This window comes from Agelaius phoeniceus, chromosome 11 (genome assembly GCF_051311805.1).
Source record: "Agelaius phoeniceus isolate bAgePho1 chromosome 11, bAgePho1.hap1, whole genome shotgun sequence".
NCBI lineage: Eukaryota > Metazoa > Chordata > Aves > Passeriformes > Icteridae > Agelaius > Agelaius phoeniceus.
In genome coordinates this window covers 14,434,841-14,454,031 of record NC_135275.1, presented here as the reverse complement: position 1 = coordinate 14,454,031, position 19,191 = coordinate 14,434,841, and the positions used below count along the sequence as shown (strand labels likewise).

The window sequence follows — 19,191 nt, the reverse complement described above, 5'->3', positions numbered from 1 at the left end:
TCTGAGGCTTCTCATCTTCCCAGGAGAAGAAATCCTAGCAAAGGGACTTTTCAGAAAATTTGACAGTGACACCTCCTACTCAGCCCTGGTAAGGTCACACCTGGAGTTCCCTGCCCAGTTCCAGGCTCCCCAGACTCAGGGACATACTGGACAGAGTCCAGCAAAGCGCCATGAAGAAGATGAGGGGACATGGAGCATCTCTGGTGTGAGGACAGACTGAAAAAGCTGGACTGTCAGCCTAGAGAAGATAAGGCTCAGAGGAGTTCTTATCAATACCTGAAGGGCACTAAGGACAATGGAGGCAGTTTCTCCTCACCGGCACTTAGAGCAGGACAAGAGCCAGTGGCCACAAAGTCAAATCCAGAAAGGGTCCACCTGAACATGATGCACTTTTTTACTGCCAGGGGGGCCATACACTGGCATAAATTGCCCAGAGAGGTTCTGCAGCTTCCATCCCCTGAGATACTGAAAAGCCACCTGGACGTGGTCCTGGGCAACCACTAAAGGCAGTCCAGCCTCACAAAAGGGGCCAGGCAAGACCTCCAGAGGCACCTTCCAAACTCAACCATTCTGTAATCCCACAGAGATCCTCAACAGCTTATTAAAATTCATGCTTTGCTTCCAGTTTAACTTCCCATGGCCAGAAAGCAAGTAGAAGTAAAATCCATCTGTACGTAGATGCATCTAGTTTCAGGTACCCTTTTTCCAGGTAGGTAACTACAAATTCTGACACAGCCACTGCACAGATTTTGGGCTGTTGGGGTTTAATTTGTTTGGCTGAGTTTTTTAAGGGAAGAAAGGTAGGAAGAGCGAGGCTGAGAAACAGCCTGGGTTTCTACAGGTTCTTACTATGGACACGTTCTTCAGAACTGCAAACTGAGCACTTTCTTGGACATTTTTAAAGATGTTCAGTATTGACACTACTGCAATATACCAAACTACTTCTTATTCTAATAATGCCACATAAAAATCAAGGAGCATCCACATCCTGGACAACCCTCAGCAGGAGTATCAGCCAGCTTAGCCAGTGTCACAAAAGGCATCTATTATCACCTGATCAGGTACGACCTTTCTAGGATTTAGCACTTTATCCTGCACAAGTAATCACCTATGAAGGCTCATTCTTGCATGAACAATTTCTAAATCACCTCCTCAAACCAGTCTTTCTCCAACGAACAACAATTTAAAAAGCTGGCTCAATTCTTTGGGAAGTCTGATTTTTACAGTTTTGGTGGATCTATATTAAGTGCTTAAAAAAGACCGATGATCTATTGTTGATCTCGGAAATTACAGAAAATTTATTCAAAGAATTGGTGTTCCCATATGATGATACATTAAAAAAATTGCAGAAAAAAACCTGTATAATACATCACACCACATTTTTTAATAACCCAAACCAGAAACCATTGGTCAGTTCTATCTACAGTAGTGACAGAAGAGGTACACTGGATTTACAGGATTTTATGCTGTAATGGGAACTTCAGAGTCACAACACTGGACACACACCAGGTTTTCTGCCTTGCTTTCCCTCATCCCTAAGGTGCAGGATCCTCCATGTGAGCACAACTGACTCTACAATTCATGATCATTTTCTTGTCTGGTGCTTTATTAGTGACAACAAAATGTGAATTGCACCCAGTGCTTCCACTCCTGTCCAGCAGCCAGCACAGGCTCTGCAGGAGGGTGGCAGCCAGAGGACTGAGGGGTGACACAAACTGATCAGGCAGAATGTACACAAGAGAATGAGAGATTCTACAGAAGTATCATTAACATCTCTGGCAATTTTGTGATATTATGAGCATAGAACATGAAGTACTACTTCACTGCCAGTACAATATATTCATCAGTAATTCAGAAGTGAACCTTGTTTCATTGAGATATAATTTGGTTACAGCTTCTTTTAGTAAATAAAGCATAAATAAATTTGAGTGGATTATAAATATGTATGTTTTAAAATTTAAAACTGTTTAATCTCAAATGTGGTCAATCTTTAGGTTATGGTACACAACCAAATTAGTAAGCAAGAACAACTTCTGTACTGCATCTCAAAATAAAGTGTTTCATAGCTTTTCTTCCTTCAGATTTACACTTCTAACAACATTATATCAACATTCAACAGTTACTTACAACATATAGCTGTAAAAAGAATCATCTCCATGTGAAAATGTATTTTGACAAGACAGCCCCCCACACACACTTCCAGTAATTGCATCCTGTGCACTTTCACAGGAAGAGGATTTTTGGGAAAGAGGAAGGGTGAAGGCAGACATATGTTCTGTATCCTAAGCAGGGATAATAGTAAAAAATATCCCTGTGTTCTACCCAGACCAGGGAAAACCCTCTTTAGAGAGGCATTTAGGTTGGAAAAGACCTTTAAGATAATTGATTGAGTCCAACCACAAACCCAACACTGCTACATCCACCACTGAGCCAGGTCCCTGAGCACTGTGCCAAATCTGCTCATGGATGCTCACAGTCTCAGCAAGAGGATTAGACAAAGAACATTCATCTGACAATTTTTGGATGCAACGATAAAAAATTCCTTGAGTAAAGTGAGGCACAGCAGGTGGCAAGTGCTGCATGGTTCAGCTTCCAGATGAATTGATTTTTAGGAGCAGAACTTCTAGGATAGTCCCCCGAGTCACACAGTGCTTCACAACAAATGGACACACTGCAGATCTTCCAGCTATGGAAAGCTAAGAAAAGCTAAAACCACTAGCAAAATCAGTACACATCATGCAAAGTTAAATTATTTCATAGTGCTATCAAAAAATTGGTAAAACAGTTAATAATTATATGTTTCCAGCAGTAAGAAATTAAAATTACTTCACAGGGATTTAAGAGATGCTCATAAAAAATACAAATCATGTTTGTGGCTTTTTACCATAAAGTTACAGGATCTTAAAATTAGAATTAAAAACATGGTATCCAGGGATGTTTAACACTACAAAAATTGGTCTTTGAATATCCCCACTCTGAATAGGATTCATTTTTAGCATTTTATAACAAAACTACACATGTAATCTTTGCCCCACCCATCCCCAAAGGTGTGAAAAACAGAAGACTAAATATTAATCTATTCTAATAAGCCATCTTTCATAATTTATGAACCTGAGAACCCTGGGAGTCTTACAAATACTTAAAAATTTTAATCAGAAACACTGGTAGCATCAAATGTTTGAAAACTGTTTCTGAACAATTACTTTTTTCTGAAAAAAAAAATTTAAAAAGCGGTGACTCAATCTTAGAATTTTCATTCCAGGACTGTACAAGAGAAATCTTTCAGAGAGGGGTGCTCCCATGCCCATGAGAACCAGCTCCTTCACTAGAGATGTCCTTGAGGAAGCAATTCTTCCTGAACAATCATAATTAGCACAAGTGCTGCCACAAAAATAAGTGTTTACTGGAGCCTCACCAGGAAAAATAACACAAAAATATTTGTGGCTTTTTTTTTTTTTCAATTTCTTCTATGGAACACAGTTTTCTCAATAGGAAGCAGAAAACAATATGCTGTCCCAAGGGAGGAAGAACCAAAATGGAAATGAAGAGCCATTGTGACATCCTGCTCTATAGCACTTTGTCAATATGCAATCACCAAGAATGAGGAAATTGGCACCACAGTTGATTCAAAAACACAGAGGAAAACTACAAAGCAGTTTCTCAGCCCTCATCCAAAACCCACATTTCATTCCCCACTCAAGCTCCACACATGTTTTTACAATGTTCTGCAATGACAACGCTCAGATCCAGAAGGACAGAACAGTGGAGAACATGCCCTCTCCCTCCAACCTGCCATCCTAACCCTTCCTCACACAACAGCTCAGAGTGGGATTTTGTGACAATTTGCTCAGTTCTACTGGTCAGGCCCCTGATCTCACCATGCCTTCACTAACACCCAAAAAGGAATGCAGGGTTCCAGACTTCTGTAAGATGACCTCACACCAAAAGCTGACATCATGCCAGCCCCTGCAGGCTAGAGACCATTTGTGAACAGAAGCAAAGCTGTTCTGCAAGCCACCAGGAAATAAAAGGAGAGAACAGAGAGTACCTTAGCATTTCTTACAAAATAAACCCCAAGGTGGTTGTTGGTTTTAAATGACAATAAAAGCAATGCTACAGAAGGAATACCTGCAAGTCCCTACCTGATGCCCTGAAGAGCTGTTCCTAAAGATGATTTCTCCCCTAAAGGGAATTTCCACATCTATGCACAGAGAGCTGCCACTCTCAATCATTTACCATTTCTACAGAGAAAATAAATGTATGGAAAGGACTAGCAGCAAAACTGCTACTAATAAATGCTAACCTTTGTTATACATGATTAATTGCGTATTTATGAGACAGAAGCCAAATCTTAGCAGTGTGAAAACTGTAAGACAAGGTGCTTTCCTCTAAATCTCCTCTCTCTTCTAAGTATCTTTCTCACTACAGCAGAGAACACTGCCATCATCTCCATGATTCTCACAGGTAAAATATCAATGACCACAAAACAGTTGCTTGTTCTGCACAGTGGATTTCTGGAGTTTCTATACAATGGCCCCTCTTTCAGATCCATATTTTTAAGAGGGAAAAAAAAGCTTTTACATTAAAGGATCTCATAGGCACACAACCTTTATCAGTATTACTATCATAGTAAGACTATGCAGGTCTTTTATGCAAGAGCATTTTGTCCACACTCAGATTCCCCAAATTTCCCCCCCAGTTGCTTTTCTAGCCAATGTTTGTTTGATTTATTATTTCCCTTGTCTGTTTTATATCACAGTGAGGTGTAAAGACATGAAAACTGCAGACTGGAGAAGAGTACACACCATTTGCTGTGGAACTGACAGTACCTCAGGAAAAAAATTAAATCTGCATGAATCAAAGAATCTTGATGGATCAAAAACCACCAAATAATTGTTACGTATCAAAGAAGTACTGATGCAAAGACAGGCATGGAACACAAAGAACCATAACTAAAGGAATCTACAGGACCATCACAGAGGAAGGAATAACATCCCTCTAGAAAAGGAACCAGCACTTTTGTTGAGTTATATTCATTACTGTCTCCCTCTTCTTTCACAAGAAAATATGAATGATCATTCATGAAGCTGAAAACGTTACTGAAGCCAGTGGGAAACATTCATAGCTCATCTTGGCTACATTTCCAGTCTTCATTTGAATAATGAGCAACTGCTCTGTCAGACATTAAGGTTTTTAATGACTGACTGGTGAATAGCTCCAAGTGAGCTCGTTCTCTGCTGTCTCCTCCTCTTCCCTGAGATCTCCATTGTTCTATTTTAGGTAAGAGGGTACAAGAAAATTTCAGTATTAGCATGAGGGGAACACTGACAGAATTGTCTCAGGATTCTAATATTAGTTTATTAAATGAACAAAAAATACCAAAATTAAATAGAAGCTAATGTTCAGTACAATATCTAATACCGATATACAATCTCTTCCTTTACTTAAATTTTAGAACCAGCTAGAAAAACACCATTTGAAAAGCTTCTTTCAACTTTTTTTACAATAAACTTCATCAACATGGAAACATAGGCTTTTAAGAATTCAGCAATTATTTCTAATGGCTAGTTACCCACTTCATAGTTAGTTATGCTCTTTTAGAAGTTCGTACACAGAGTAACTGCAGGATACCAGATACAGAGCAGAAACAGTCAAGGATTTATCTGTACAGTTATAGCAACTATCTAAAGCTCTTTCTGAAAATAACAAGCTTAAGAGTTATGTGAAAAGTTACTGGTATGCAACAGACTACAAATACGAATTTAAATGAAATTTTAAACAAACAAAGAAAATACTGCACGCTTCCTGACATTTTAGAACATATTGATCACTTAAAGCAGAACAATTATGTCAAGCCACTAACTACAAACTGAAGTAAGAGGGCATCTTTGTGAAGAGACTGTAAGGAATATCTAACAGATGTTACAGGAATATTAACAGCTCTGAGGGCAAGACATTACAAATAACTCTAAGTGTACTATGTCAAAACCGCAAGAAACTTAGCTTTGATAATTAACATAGAAGCTCATCCTTCCTGATGTAAACCAATATACATTTGGCAATATCCAGGGATATCTGAATTTATCAAACCCATTATAATTCTCTGTTTCTCAGCCAGTCAGCACCTTATATCCCTTTGCTTCACACTTCTAGTTCATTTACTGTCTCAGGTAAGGATGTATTACAGACACATTCTCATTGAATTTCCTTTGTATGAGGACTGATGAAACATTCCTTCAAGCCCCACTGAGCTACAATTGGTGGCTTCCTTAGAACTACATTATTTAGTTCAAAAAATTCCTAGTCTAACCTTGTAATACAGTAATTGCAACCTTAAGAACAAATGCTGAAAAGCAATTTTATTGTGATAAACAAATACAGAAACAAAAAGGCCTCCAGGGGAAAAAAAAAAGTATTTACATGCTCTGTCCAAACAACTAAAAAGAAGTAAAATCAGTCTTCCTTAATACTTAGTTTATCTTCAAAATTCCCCCATGACAGCAAGATAAATAGAGGGAGTGAAGTTCCATTAGTACTAACAGCAGCTACTCTACTTAATCCTTCAGATTTAAGTCATGCAGAACTGCCTCTCTAAAAGCAAAGACATGTGCAAGTATAGCAGCTGCACAACAGTAGTCCTTCATATTTAAATTAAACACATTCAAGATACTGTGCTGCCAAAAATTAATATAATTATGAAATTAAATGCAGAGATATATTCCTCTTAAAACACAGATGCATCACTAACACTTTGCTTTACAATTGACTTCATCGCATTGAAGGAGACCAACGAATAAATAAAACTCTAAAGCTTCTTCTATACCTTCTGGTCACTAGGCTTGTTTGAACATACCTTTCAGAACACAAAGCAGGAATGTGCATTTCTTTTCTTTGTATACCAAATTCAAAGGTTTAATGCAGTCAGATCATAGAATTAAGGTGGAAAAGACCTTTAAGATCACTGAAGCCAACCATTAACCCAGCTTTTTCCTCTACCTCCCTAAAAATCTAGAGACTACTTAAGGAGAGCACAAAACACTTTTGTTATAACCACTATTTTAAAGAAGTTATGTAGAATTAGTAATTATCAGATTATGAGAGTGTTCACTGCGCTACCTAGATTTTAAATACAGTAGCTACTCTTTGGATTTAATTAATATTGCACATTTGAAGAGAATGCTACGGTGCTTTATTACCAGTTAATTGACAGTTAAGGATGAAGTAGGTAGGTGAAAGCATTAGTAAAAGCTTTAAAGTACTTTAATTTTAAAGATGGTATCTCACAGCAACATGTGCAATACTCCATGAATTTGATTTATATCTGAAAACTTGAACAGTATTTTTCGAAAGGACCATTATTATTCTTATGCTATACTGCAAAAGTTTTAACATCACCCAATTCCTGTAATTCAATAGGTTTCATTGAATTATTTCAGGGAAACAGCAAGGAGTTATGCCTAACCTGTGAATTGATGTAGGCAGAGCATAAATGCTTTGTGATTGATATAACACAGTGATTTCTGAGGAATTCCACAGGACATCAGTTCAGAATAAGAAAGCATAAGCAAATGATAGTTAAAAATAAGAAAACAGGCAATCTAAAACAGGTTTAATTTAATACCAAGTGTTTCCATTAGCAATTAAATAGTTAAATATTTCAAAGATGCACTGAACTCTTATTCTGTACCACATTCAAGATCTAACGATGTAAACGAGCATTTCTCCACTCCCTTCTGCTCAGATATTCTACTGATGTCTTAAAGATGACATTTAGCAAATCCTCAAATTTTAATCGAGAAGCTCAGTGCAGAGCTAAAGAATCTTTTCACCTCCCCATCCAGATTCATATGCAACATTTCCCATCACAACAAGAGAGCATACTGAACAGGATTATTTCAAAAGCAAAATACTAAGAAGGGCTCTCTTTTGCTCAGGGAGCAGCTGAAAAGCACATCCTCTTTCCTTCAATATCAAGGCAAAATCCTGAGAAGGAAAAATTTTATTTGCAATAAAATAGTTGTAATTAGTTGGAACATCTGAGTTGCTCAAATTAGTATAATCCCAAAAATATTTCAGTGCCACTGTTAGTTATGCTTAATATCCCCAAAAACACATAAGTTTGGTGGTTTTATTGTTACAAAAAATGAGACAAAAGAGCAAGTTAATCGTGCAGCACTTTGCACCTTTGTGCAACTGCCTCAAGGGACAGACAAGCAGAGCCTCTGCCTTCCTTCAGGTGTGCTCCTCAACAGGAGCTTCCCAAAGCAGTCACTCAAACAGTGAACAGATCATTTCTGGGGCGTTAATTTCAGCCTTAACACATCCATTCAGAGCCTGCTTGTTAGAAGTACAAGTATCATGGTCAAGGACACACTTTAAGAATATATGTCTGTCCTTGGTTACATTCTAAAGCTGATTTTTGAGGATCTTGCTTTGCACCTTTCCCAACCCTCCCAACTTCTCAATTTTGCAGTTAAACCCAACAAATAAAGGCTCTGAGGGAAGTGTTGTATCTCTTAAATTCTCTGCCACAGCCCACAGTGGATAAATGTTTCTGGGGACTCCCCCACAACTATCATCATTTTATTTTCACACATGCCTTACAATGCACTCTGCTGAACAGCCACATCCAGATGCCCTTTGATCACATGTACAAAAACAGTTAAAATCAAGGATGGAACTCCAGGGGGGTCAGTCAGGAAACATAAACCTGGAAATAATTTCCTAAGTATCACCTAAGAGTGATCATCCTAGGAGAATAAAAGTTTGGGGTTTTTTTTTTTGTAGCCTAGCTAGTTTCAGTGACTTTTACCACATGGATGGAGTTCCACTGTGGCATCACTATGGCTACTTGAAGACATTTGCCACAAGGCTTACACCAAAGGCCAGGACCTCCTTCTGACTTGTTTCTGTTACCATATGCTCTCAGCACACAAAACACCCCACATAACTTATCTGAAATGTTATCTCAGTCTGAGTGTGCAGACGCAGCCCAGTGACATACACAGATTTAATACTGGGCCAGACACACACACGAAGAAAAGCACATTATTTCTAAAGATCTCTCCTACTCCCAACATACACAGTAAGGGTAATTATTTAAACTAGGTGTAAGTTTCCTTAACACCGTCATTTACAAAAACAACTGGCCAATTTCATCTTTTTATTTATAAACAGACATGGAAACATGTTTGAAAGATCCATGTGACCTGCCACAGCAAATCAAAGGTAACAAATCATAACCTAGGAAAGCACAGTGAAATTCACCAAAGTCTTTCCTAAATTGCCTAAGATGAAAAACTGCAGTCTTGACAAACAGTATTCTGGTCCATCCAATGAGATTACCTGGCTCTCTCATTGTGTATGCTTTCCCTATCTCCACATCATCTTTAAATACAAAGCAATATAAGCACCCAGGATCTTGTCTTCCACAAGGCCCAAGTACTGTCCTACCTATGACAGTGATCAGGTACCAGAACCTCTAACTCAACATTTTTCGTTGACAGAGACACAACATTACCACAGAAACCTAAATAAGACATAGCCATGGTTGACTGTCACTGTTAAACAATGCAAGAAAGAATCATTTCCTTGACCCTCCAGAGGGATCCTCACCTGCTGTCACAGAGAACATGGCTCTGTTCCTGGGAAGCCACAAGGGCGGAACAGCTTGGGTTTTCAGAGAGGAAGCAAAACAGCATTACTGACAGTGGCACTTGCACAAAGGGCTCCACTACAAGAAGTGACAGTGCCCAGCCTTGTTAATTTAATTTTCTCTCTGACTAAGATAGAAAGATGATAAGCAGAAACATGAAGCAAAGGAACCACCCTTGTGCTCTGAACAGCCTCGCTATGGAAAGCGGCATTTGAAAAGCTGTACGCCACCATTACATTTTTATGTTTTTATCTGAAAACATTTAACTTCAGAGGATTCCTCCACCTGCAGCTGCAACATTCAAAAATAAAATTTTACACTTACTTCCCTGAAGACGGTATTTCAAACCCCGTATCTAGTTAAACTGATCACAAAATAGCAAAATCTCACCCAAAGACAGACTTTCTGGTGGAGTGGGGTTTTTGTTTGGTTCTGTTAGTTGGGGGGATTTTTGTGGTTTGGGTTTGTTTTTTTTTTTTTTTTAGGGAAAATATTAAATACAAAGATATTGCACATTTTTAAGAATTACATCGAACTATCTACTGAAATTTTTCCAACATGGAGTTTAATTTTAATATACATTCTGCAAGAAACTCAAACTTCTTTCATATTTAGAGATGTTTGAAAATACTACTGACTTGGTTGCAGGGCAAAAAAAATCACTTCTAATTTCCATAAATCTGTGCTCATATTTGAACATTCCCTTAAATTCAATTCAGTCACCATCAGTGTCCACACGTTTACCCTTCATTTTTCATCTATTCTTCTTCAAGCTCTAAACAGAGCTTCTGTCTCATAAGAAAAAACATCCAAACCCAGACACTGACTGCAAACTGGTTTTCAATTCAATCTGTCCATTTCACTCTTGTCCCCTCGCACATTCCATGTCCTGTTTGTCTATTTTCATGAGCTTAAGATACGTTTCACTTTGTGAAGTTCCCAGCCTAAAAGCACTGCAAAAAACAGCTGATGTCTCAATGCTTCCTTAATAAAAACAATTATTTGTTTCACAGCTTAATTCTTTCCTGCTTCTCCAAAAATGTTAACCAGGGAGTAGCTGTTAAGAGCACACTGCATCCACAAGGTGACATCAAGTAATTGATCTAAAAGAGGATCCTCTATCAATAAAAGTCAGAAACCTTTTCGTTATAGGTCAAGGGCACAAGACCTTCAAACGAGGGCACTGAAAGTTCAGGGGAAGCACGCCTTTTCTCACCTTTCCCTCCCCTTTAAGCTACTTTCTAATAATGAGAAAGTATTCAGTCCAAAAAATTCTGGGTGTGCCAAGTACACCATTCACAGGCATTTTAAATAACTTCTCACACTGAGGCTCGATTGCAAACACTCTGCGTAGCCTAAAACACACAGTACAATTCTGACTGAATCAAAATTTCAGTATCACAAGTGGCATTTCATTGTCCAGCTCAGGTTAAGTATCTTTCCCATCTTCGAGACTGGCAATATAAACAGCAATATACAAGTGGCTTTGAATTTTAATACGTTGCTAAATAGCGAAAGTTATTTCAGTGCTTTATAACAGCCACTTTAAATACACAACAGCGGCAATAAACCACCCCAGTTTCAGCGAAAAAATCCCAACCACTCTCGTCCACAACGATTTAAAGACAGAAATGTAAAGATAAGTACAGAAGAGGTTGCACAATAACACATGATCTTCCCTATCACATGCTTGGCAGCGCGCTCGCTGCCCGGCGATACCCGGTCAGACCCCGGGGCACTTCGGCCGCCCGGGGCAGCGCCGGACACCCCCGGCACGGGGCTCCGGCCCAAGAGCCGGGGCCATCCGGGGCTCCTGGAGCTCGGCCGGAGCCCACGGGGAGCGGCGGCAGCGGGAGCCGGCGGAGCCTCTCCCCCATTCAATCCCTGCTCGCTGCCCGCCCTGCCCAGCGGCGGCGGCCGCGGCACCGGGCACGGCGGGGAGGCGGCCCCGGGCTGGAGCCCCCGGCAGGACCCGCGCTCCCGGCGCCTCCTCCGCGGCAGCGCCCGCACTTACGCTCGAAGTCGGAGTCGGACTCGTCGTCGCCGCGGTCGGGCTCCTCGTCGCCGTTGGACTCGGTCTGCATGGGCTCCCCGTCGAAGCTGACCACCCTGCGGCCACCGCCCGCCTCCTGGTCGCGGGCATCCCGCAGGCGGGCGAAGTACTCGGCGGCGAAGCCCAGCAGGTCGGACGGCCGGTGCCGCAGCACCTCCACCGTGTAGCCCTGCAGCAGCTCGGTGAGGCCCGGCGGGATCTCGATGCTCATGGTGCCGGACACCCGGGAGGCCGCCTCGCCTCCCTGCCTCCCACCCTCCCTCCGTCCGTCCGTCCGCCCCTCCCCGCGTCCGCGGCCGGCGGTGCCGGTGGCGGTGGCGGTGCGGGCTCAGGGCCTCCCAGACGGGCGCGGACCGACTCCCGCCGCTCCGGTCACACGAGCCGCGGGGCGCGGAGGGGAGGGACGGGACGGGGCGGGAGCGGCCCCGCGGCGCAGGCGCGGAGCGGGCGCGGGAGCGGGCGCGGGGCTGCGGCCGCGCGTGCGCCGGGGCGGGGGGGGGGCTCGTGCGTCACGGCGGGGCGCGGCGGGGCCGGGGCGGGAGCGGGCACCGGGCACCGGGCATGGGGAGCGGGGGAGGCTCGGCAGAGACGGGACGGGTCACTGGGTGCGTGCCTGGATGGTTCCGCTCTCTGGAAAACTGATGGGCGCCCGCCGCTCTGCGCCCGCCGGAGTCGTTAAACCCCGGTCACAGCGGGTTGGGCCGGCTGCGGGCGGTGTTGGGAAAGCTCCGGGCCACAGCTGGCGGCGGCATGTGGGGAGGGGCGCAGGTCAGGCAGGCGCCTCCCGGCCGTCGCTGCTGCGTCTTTATTTTTCTCTGATTTCACATCAGTGGCCCCGTACATTCATTCCTTGTCAGAATCACAGAACAATTAGGCTGGAAAAGACCTCTGAAATCAGCGAGTTCAGCTTTGACCAAATACCACCGTGTCTAGACCATGACACCGAGTGCCACATCCAGCCTTTAATCCTTAAACATATCCAGGGACGGTGACTCCATCCCTGGGCAGCCTGTTCCACCCTGTCTGTGAAAGAATTCCACCTAATGTCCAACCTAAACCTCCCCTGGCACAGCTTGAGGCCACATCCTCTTGTCCTTTTGTCGGTGTCATGGGAGAAGAGGCAGATTCCACCTGGCAACGCTCTCACCTATGTCTGGAGAGCAATAAGGTCCCCCTAGAGCTTCCTTTTCTCCAGGCCAAACACCCCCAGCTCCCACAGCTTCTCCTCACCAGACTTGTGTTCCAGAGCCTTCCTCAGCTCCGTTCCCTTCTCTGGGTCACTCCAGCACCTCAATGTCCTTCCTGAACTGAGGGGCCCAGACACAGACACAGCAGTCAAAAATTCAAAGCCACTTGTATATTGTCTCACCAGTGCCAGGGACAGAGGTTCTCCTTCCTCACAGAGCACGTGAGGGTGTTCCAAAGCTCCCACAGCAGCAGGAGAACGAGGGGTTTTTTACCTTGGTTGGATCCAATCGAACTTCCATCCAGTTCTTGGTTGGAGTTAGATTTAGGACTGTAACCCCCGGGTTCTTGTCAGAATTATGTCATTAGAGAACAATTCTTAAGTCAGTGCAAGGTCTTCACACCTTTTGGTAAACACTGAATAGAGCCATGATATAGTCTGAAAGGGTGGCAATAGTATGGATGTGATAATAATAAAGCATTGCAGATAAGAATTTCAGAAAAATTAAACACAGAATCATAGAATGGGTTGGAAGGAACCCTAAAGGTCACTTAGTTCCAAACCCTCTGCCATGGTCAGGGGCACCTTCCACTAGACCAGGTTGCTCCAAGCCTCATCCGATCTGGCCTTGAACACTTCCAGGCATGGGTCATCCACAGCTCTGCATGACCTGTGCCAGTGCCTCATCACCTACATCACTGCTAATATATTTAAGGCCATTCAAATGTCCTTAAATGCTCTTTATTCAGATTTTTTCTTGTGCTTGTTGTACAAAACCTGTTATCTGTGTGTACAAGGGAGGTTTGGCAGATGCCCAGGGGGTGCTGAGAAGCTCCTCTTGGGACAAAACAGACCTGTGCAAACATGACTCAAGGAGAATACGGATGTTGGCTTAGTGACACCGCTGCATGTTGTCACTGTACGCATTTTTATTTAATTCTTCTTTTGTTTCAACAATAAAACAGAAATCAACTCATTCTCAAAATATAAAATTTCCCTTAGAAGCCCAGAATTGGCTGAGGCAGCGTACTGTGTGTTTTGGTTTTGTTTGCTCGTGTGCCAAAGAGTCCCCTCGCTCATCCAGCTGGTTCTCACTGCACTCCCAGGTCAAGGCAGCCTGTGCATCCCTGCTGCATGGAGGGCACTGTGGCAGTGCCAGAACACCACATCCAGGGCTTTTCCTGGTGGTTCTCACTGAGGGAGGCCACTTGCCAATCTCATGGTGCATAAAGGTGTTCTTTGTGATGCAGCTCCCATATTTGGATGCGGAGTAAGATTACATTGTGTATCCATACAAAGTGAAAAAAATTTTTTAAAAGCACAGGAGGTAGATTTGCCACATCTCATCAGTTTATCCAAAGATTTTGTATTAAGCCATTTATCTTAATTTCTATTCTTTTCTACAGCAAGAACAGCATTTGCTCTATTGTCTTTTTCAAAAGATAATTGATGCTGATTTTTTGTTTGCCATTCCTACCATTATTATGTGTCTGATGGTCTCAAACATTACAAGAGCACATTCAACTGCTCAATAAATGTACTTTAGCTATTGACACAACTGGTACAGAGAGATTCTGATCAATGTGAAAACTATGGTTAGTCCCCCCAAAAAGTTAAGATTTCTGACAAGATCTTCCTTTGCTGATTGGGTGCTGAAGATATTGCTGGTGATGAAGAGGTAAAAATGAAATTTTAAAAATTCTGTAAAAATGTTAAAATATCAGTAAAAAGCACTGGCAAGAAGGTTCAAAGGAAGAAAGGGAAAGTCTAATTCCAAGGGAGTACACTTATTTTTCTTTCCCACTTTTTTGCACAACAGCCTTACAATTGCCTGCTTTTGGCATTAGTCAGCTCTTGTATTAACTTTTAATGTTTATTGATAATTTTGTGTCATTTGTGCTGTGAATAGTAATCTAGTTATTTATTTGAAAAAAAAAGTGTTACCAGTAAATATTGTTAAGTCTCTGAAGGGCTACATTGTATTGGCCTTCTGATATTTATATGTCCACACACAACTAATCAGCTTCAGGGGAAAGTAAAGAGCACAGCTCTGTTTATTCTCTTCCTGAAGGTCAACGGACAAAATCAAAAGCATCCAAGGTCACACAAAGTGCATTTTCAAGTTGATTTATGCCACAGTTTATCCTGTTTTTTATATACTTTTTTTTTTTGGTAAACATCGGAACTGAAGGCACAAATATGCAAGAAGCTTGTCGGCAATGAAGTAAATTGTTACAGTGCCTGCTGTGCATACAGAGAGCACATCATGTGCTTGCTTTCTCCCTGAATTTGCATAACTTTTAAAATTATTACTATAATAAGCATTCACATTAAAAGAATGTTAGAAAATAAATTAGAAAATCCACTTGCAGCCTTAATTTGATCATCTTTGTAATAACATTTTTAATTCAGGCAGCATGACCAATGCAATTTCTTTCCTCTGGCTTCATGGCATGTTCAGCACCTAGTATGGAGTTAGATAAGACTTGTGAGGCTGATGAAGCTGGTCCCCACAGCATTCCTATCAATATATATATATATATTTCAGTATAGAGTTCTCCTAATTATTTCTTAGCTATTCCCATATATACCATGTGTCTGTGCTCCCAAATGTTGAAGTCTCTTCCCTTTACTCTGCCTGTTCTACCCAGGTCTGTGTGACTTTGATGTGTCATTAGTGAAACTGTTGTGGAGCTCCAGTGCTTGTCCTGCTCAGGCAGGAGCTGCAACGTTGCCAGCAGAGAAAGCAAAATGGTCTGTGTAGTCTTGCACTGGGAAAAAATAATCAGATTAAACTTCCCGACTGGCTCCTTAAAAAGTAAAATAAATCCTTTTATAATGAGTAATAATTCACTTCTCATAAACCTGTCGGCACCAGCCAGAGCTCAGACACTATATAAACATATGTACATCTTGGATGAATTACAATTGCCTTCAAATTCCATACAAGGATCATGCAAGAAAACACTAAATATTCTGATGACAGTTTTTAGTGAACACAGCCTCACGTTTTCCACATCCCCCTGGTGCTGAAGCCAGCAACCAAGGTTTGTCACAGCAGCAAGTTCCAGAAGTTAAATACCTGTTAGATAAAGCAGCGCTTCTTTTCTAAGATCTGGAGCACTCTTCCCAGATTTACGAAGTTCCTCCTACTCCTGGTATTGCAGGATTTGGCAAATTATATTTCTACCTGTGTTTTATCTGCTACTTTGTGATTTTGTAAACCTCGATCTTACCTCAGCCCTCTCAAAATTAAGGTCTGACAGTCCTACTGGTCTCTCCTCCAAAAGCAGCTGCTTCCCCAGGATGACATGAAATGTTCCTTTCTGTAGCTGCTCAGCTCCTCTGTGCCTTTCATGAGCTCTGTGTGCAGTTCTGGTCTCCACAGCCCAAAACGTGGGCTCACCCTGGTTTTACACAGCTCTGTCTGTTTTGTTCTCCAACACTTTTCCTTGGATTTTTTGGCTGCCACATCATTATGAACTGAATGTATCCAGTCTTCATTTTAAGATATAAAGAGATGAAAAAAATCCCAAAAATCCCATTTCCCTTGCTCTGTTGCTCCCATGGCTGACCACCCCCATTGTAAAAAAACATGCTGAGTTTTGCATTTGAAGTTTTCTATGTTTAACATTCAAATGTTTTTCTACCCACTGCTTGTTCCAGTTGCTGCAAATGTGCATAAACATCATGTAACTTTGTGCATAATGTACACAAACCTTCTGAGTTTGCATTTTACCAGGAGTAATAGCAACAAACAAGCGATCCTGGGCTTAAAAACCAGGATGTGGGGATCCTTGAACACCATGTGCTAGATGAAACTGCTTCTTCTGCCTCTCTGTGGTTCCTTCTCAGGAAAGTGCTAAACCTCAGAAACCAAACTTAGGTGCTCTAACCAGTAGGTTTGCTTGTGACATTAAGCAAGATTTAGTATGTATTTTGTTAGCCTTTAGAGTGAATAGCTTGAGTACTGTATACTTTAGCAAATCATGTGGGACTGTACAAAGACAGGAGAAAAAAAATCAACCTTTTTTTAAATAAATGCATATAAATACATGTGTCAGCTTGAAATTTGTTACCTTGACACCACCTTTAGTCCATCAAAAATATTTTGGGTAATTTTAAGAAAGATACCTTGCTGCATTTGTTGATAAATGTCAGAGTATCAAGTTGGGAGAAACATCTGTATAAATGTCCAGATTTTCATTGGTATATTTTAGTTTATGAACACAGAAAGCGCTAATTCTGTTGGTAACAATTACAAATTTTCAGGCTGTAGAAAACACCAAGCTTAAAATACCTGATTTTGTAAATCATCTGACCTAGGTGTTACCTAGATGTAAAAAGAAATACCTCTGACTATCATGTCATATTTGTGATGTAAAATGGCACGTGTTTGAATCTAGATAAAAGTAGTATCTGTGACATAAGACGTGTGGGATGACCACATTGTTTAAACTCCCCTGAGCAACACTGTATAGCAGATGTAGAGATTATGGTTGCCACGTCAGAGCAGCCCTGGGCAACGGCCCTGCTGTGCAAACAGGGGATATTCAAATAAGGACTTGGCTAAGCCCTTGCTTCTCTTGCATACAAAGTGGTAGCTGTACCCATTTTGGTTGTACTTTCGTTTCTGGCCCCAGCACTGCAAACATTACGTTAAGACCTTCTCCACAGAGGTTTATGTGAGTTCTGGGCAGGGGGAACTGCTGGGAACAGACCTTTGTGTGTGTCCTGTTGTAGCCAGTCCCTCACTGGGTAGCCCTGATCCTGCTGGAGGGCTGTGTTGGCCTTAGAGTGCACAGACATGGCTACTAAACAAAGATAGAAGGTTTTCAGATTGCTTCGTTTTAAGAAAAGAAAGAAAATTAACCTCCCTGTGACTTGTTCAAAGACTAATCTGAATCCAAACTATCAATTGCTGTCTGTGTTTTCCAGCAGAACCTGTTCAAACACAAACTGGGTGATGTTGAGGGGTTTGTCATACAAAGAGCTCTGAAATTTATTTTTCCCTTGAGCCTTTGTTTGAAAATCTGGAATTGTCTTTTGCTGGCTGTACAAACTTCTCCCATCCCCATCTTCTCACATTTCCACCTGACAGAGTTCAGGTTATGAGCATTTCTGCACTGGGTCCCAACCTGCCACTACCCAGACATTTATGGCTTTGTCACTGTTGCTACAGCTCCTGTTTTCACATCTTCTGTTGGCCCCTTTGTAGACTGATTGTTATTAACCATTCCTCACACTTGGTATTTGCCCATTTGTCATGTATCTTCACCAGATGCTTGTAAAATAACAATTGCCCTTCCCCTCACCTCCAAGGTTTATCCTATATCCACAATCTATCCCTCACCCCAGCTTGCTTATCTCCCCTGGGGGCACCTTGAGCCTCCTTCCAGATCTCTCTCTCCACTTGCAGAACCTGATCTCCCACTGAGACAGAAGCCACAGCTCCTTTGCTCTTTGGCCATGTTTTCTGGTGTCCAGCAGAAGCCATTGACACATTTCACTGTTCCCAGTGTTTGTGTCCTGCCCTTTGGTGTTCATAGATCCATCCCAGGCACAGAAGTGCTGTACACAAACACTGGGCAATATTATGATGAAGGGCTCATTTTTCAGGTCAGCATGGTGCAAATTTTTATATTTACCTCTGAAAACCCTTTTGTTGGCTTCATTACAGCTGTTAGCACTTGTTTTAATTAAACTCATAGCGCAGTATGAAGATCAGTTAACCAGTTTTCAGAGACAATCAGTAAGCAGTTCCTATTCTATTTTACTGTCATTCTTCACATCCTGTGCTTTGGTGTGCATTATGAAAATGCTGGTAGAGAATTCTGTATCTCAGGGGAGGATAATTGAGCTATGAAACTTTTCACTTCTAGGCTGGTTCTCCAATTCATTTTAGGCTCTTAAGTTTTATGCAAGTATTTGATGCTTGACTGCAGCTTGGATGTCTTCATTCAAGGAAACAGGTGGTCTTATCATCCAAGGCAGAGGATTATAAGGCCACCTCACCATGTCTAGATCCCTCTTTGTCAGTCTCAGCAAAAAATGATTGGTTTGTAGAGCTGAAAAATGCTTGCTGCCTTCAACTATGACTTAAATCATGTCTGTATATGAAACTGATTGAATGGGTGTTCTGTGTAAAATGCTGCTCCTGAGGGGGGGTTTGACTTTAATTCCAAAGGCTATCAGCCCAAAAGAGTTGCATTAGGAAAAGAAGAATCTGGTTTTAGAGAATGCAGCAGCACTGCCTTTTGTTGCAGTTGCTTTGAAGTGTCTCTCCATTGACATCTA

General features: G+C 41.8%; 1 protein-coding gene across 1 annotated transcript in view; it reads right to left on the bottom strand.

Annotated features, from left to right (window-relative positions):
* PRKAR2A (protein kinase cAMP-dependent type II regulatory subunit alpha) overlaps window positions 1-12,147 on the bottom strand; it is a 59,972-nt gene extending 47,825 nt beyond the window's left edge. Inside the window, exon 1 of the mRNA XM_054640209.2 lies at window positions 11,670-12,147. Within this exon, the coding sequence (XP_054496184.1) occupies window positions 11,670-11,919 (250 nt within the window). The 5' untranslated portion in view covers window positions 11,920-12,147. The remainder of the gene's footprint in view (window positions 1-11,669) is intronic.
* Between the last annotated feature and the right edge of the window lie 7,044 nt (window positions 12,148-19,191).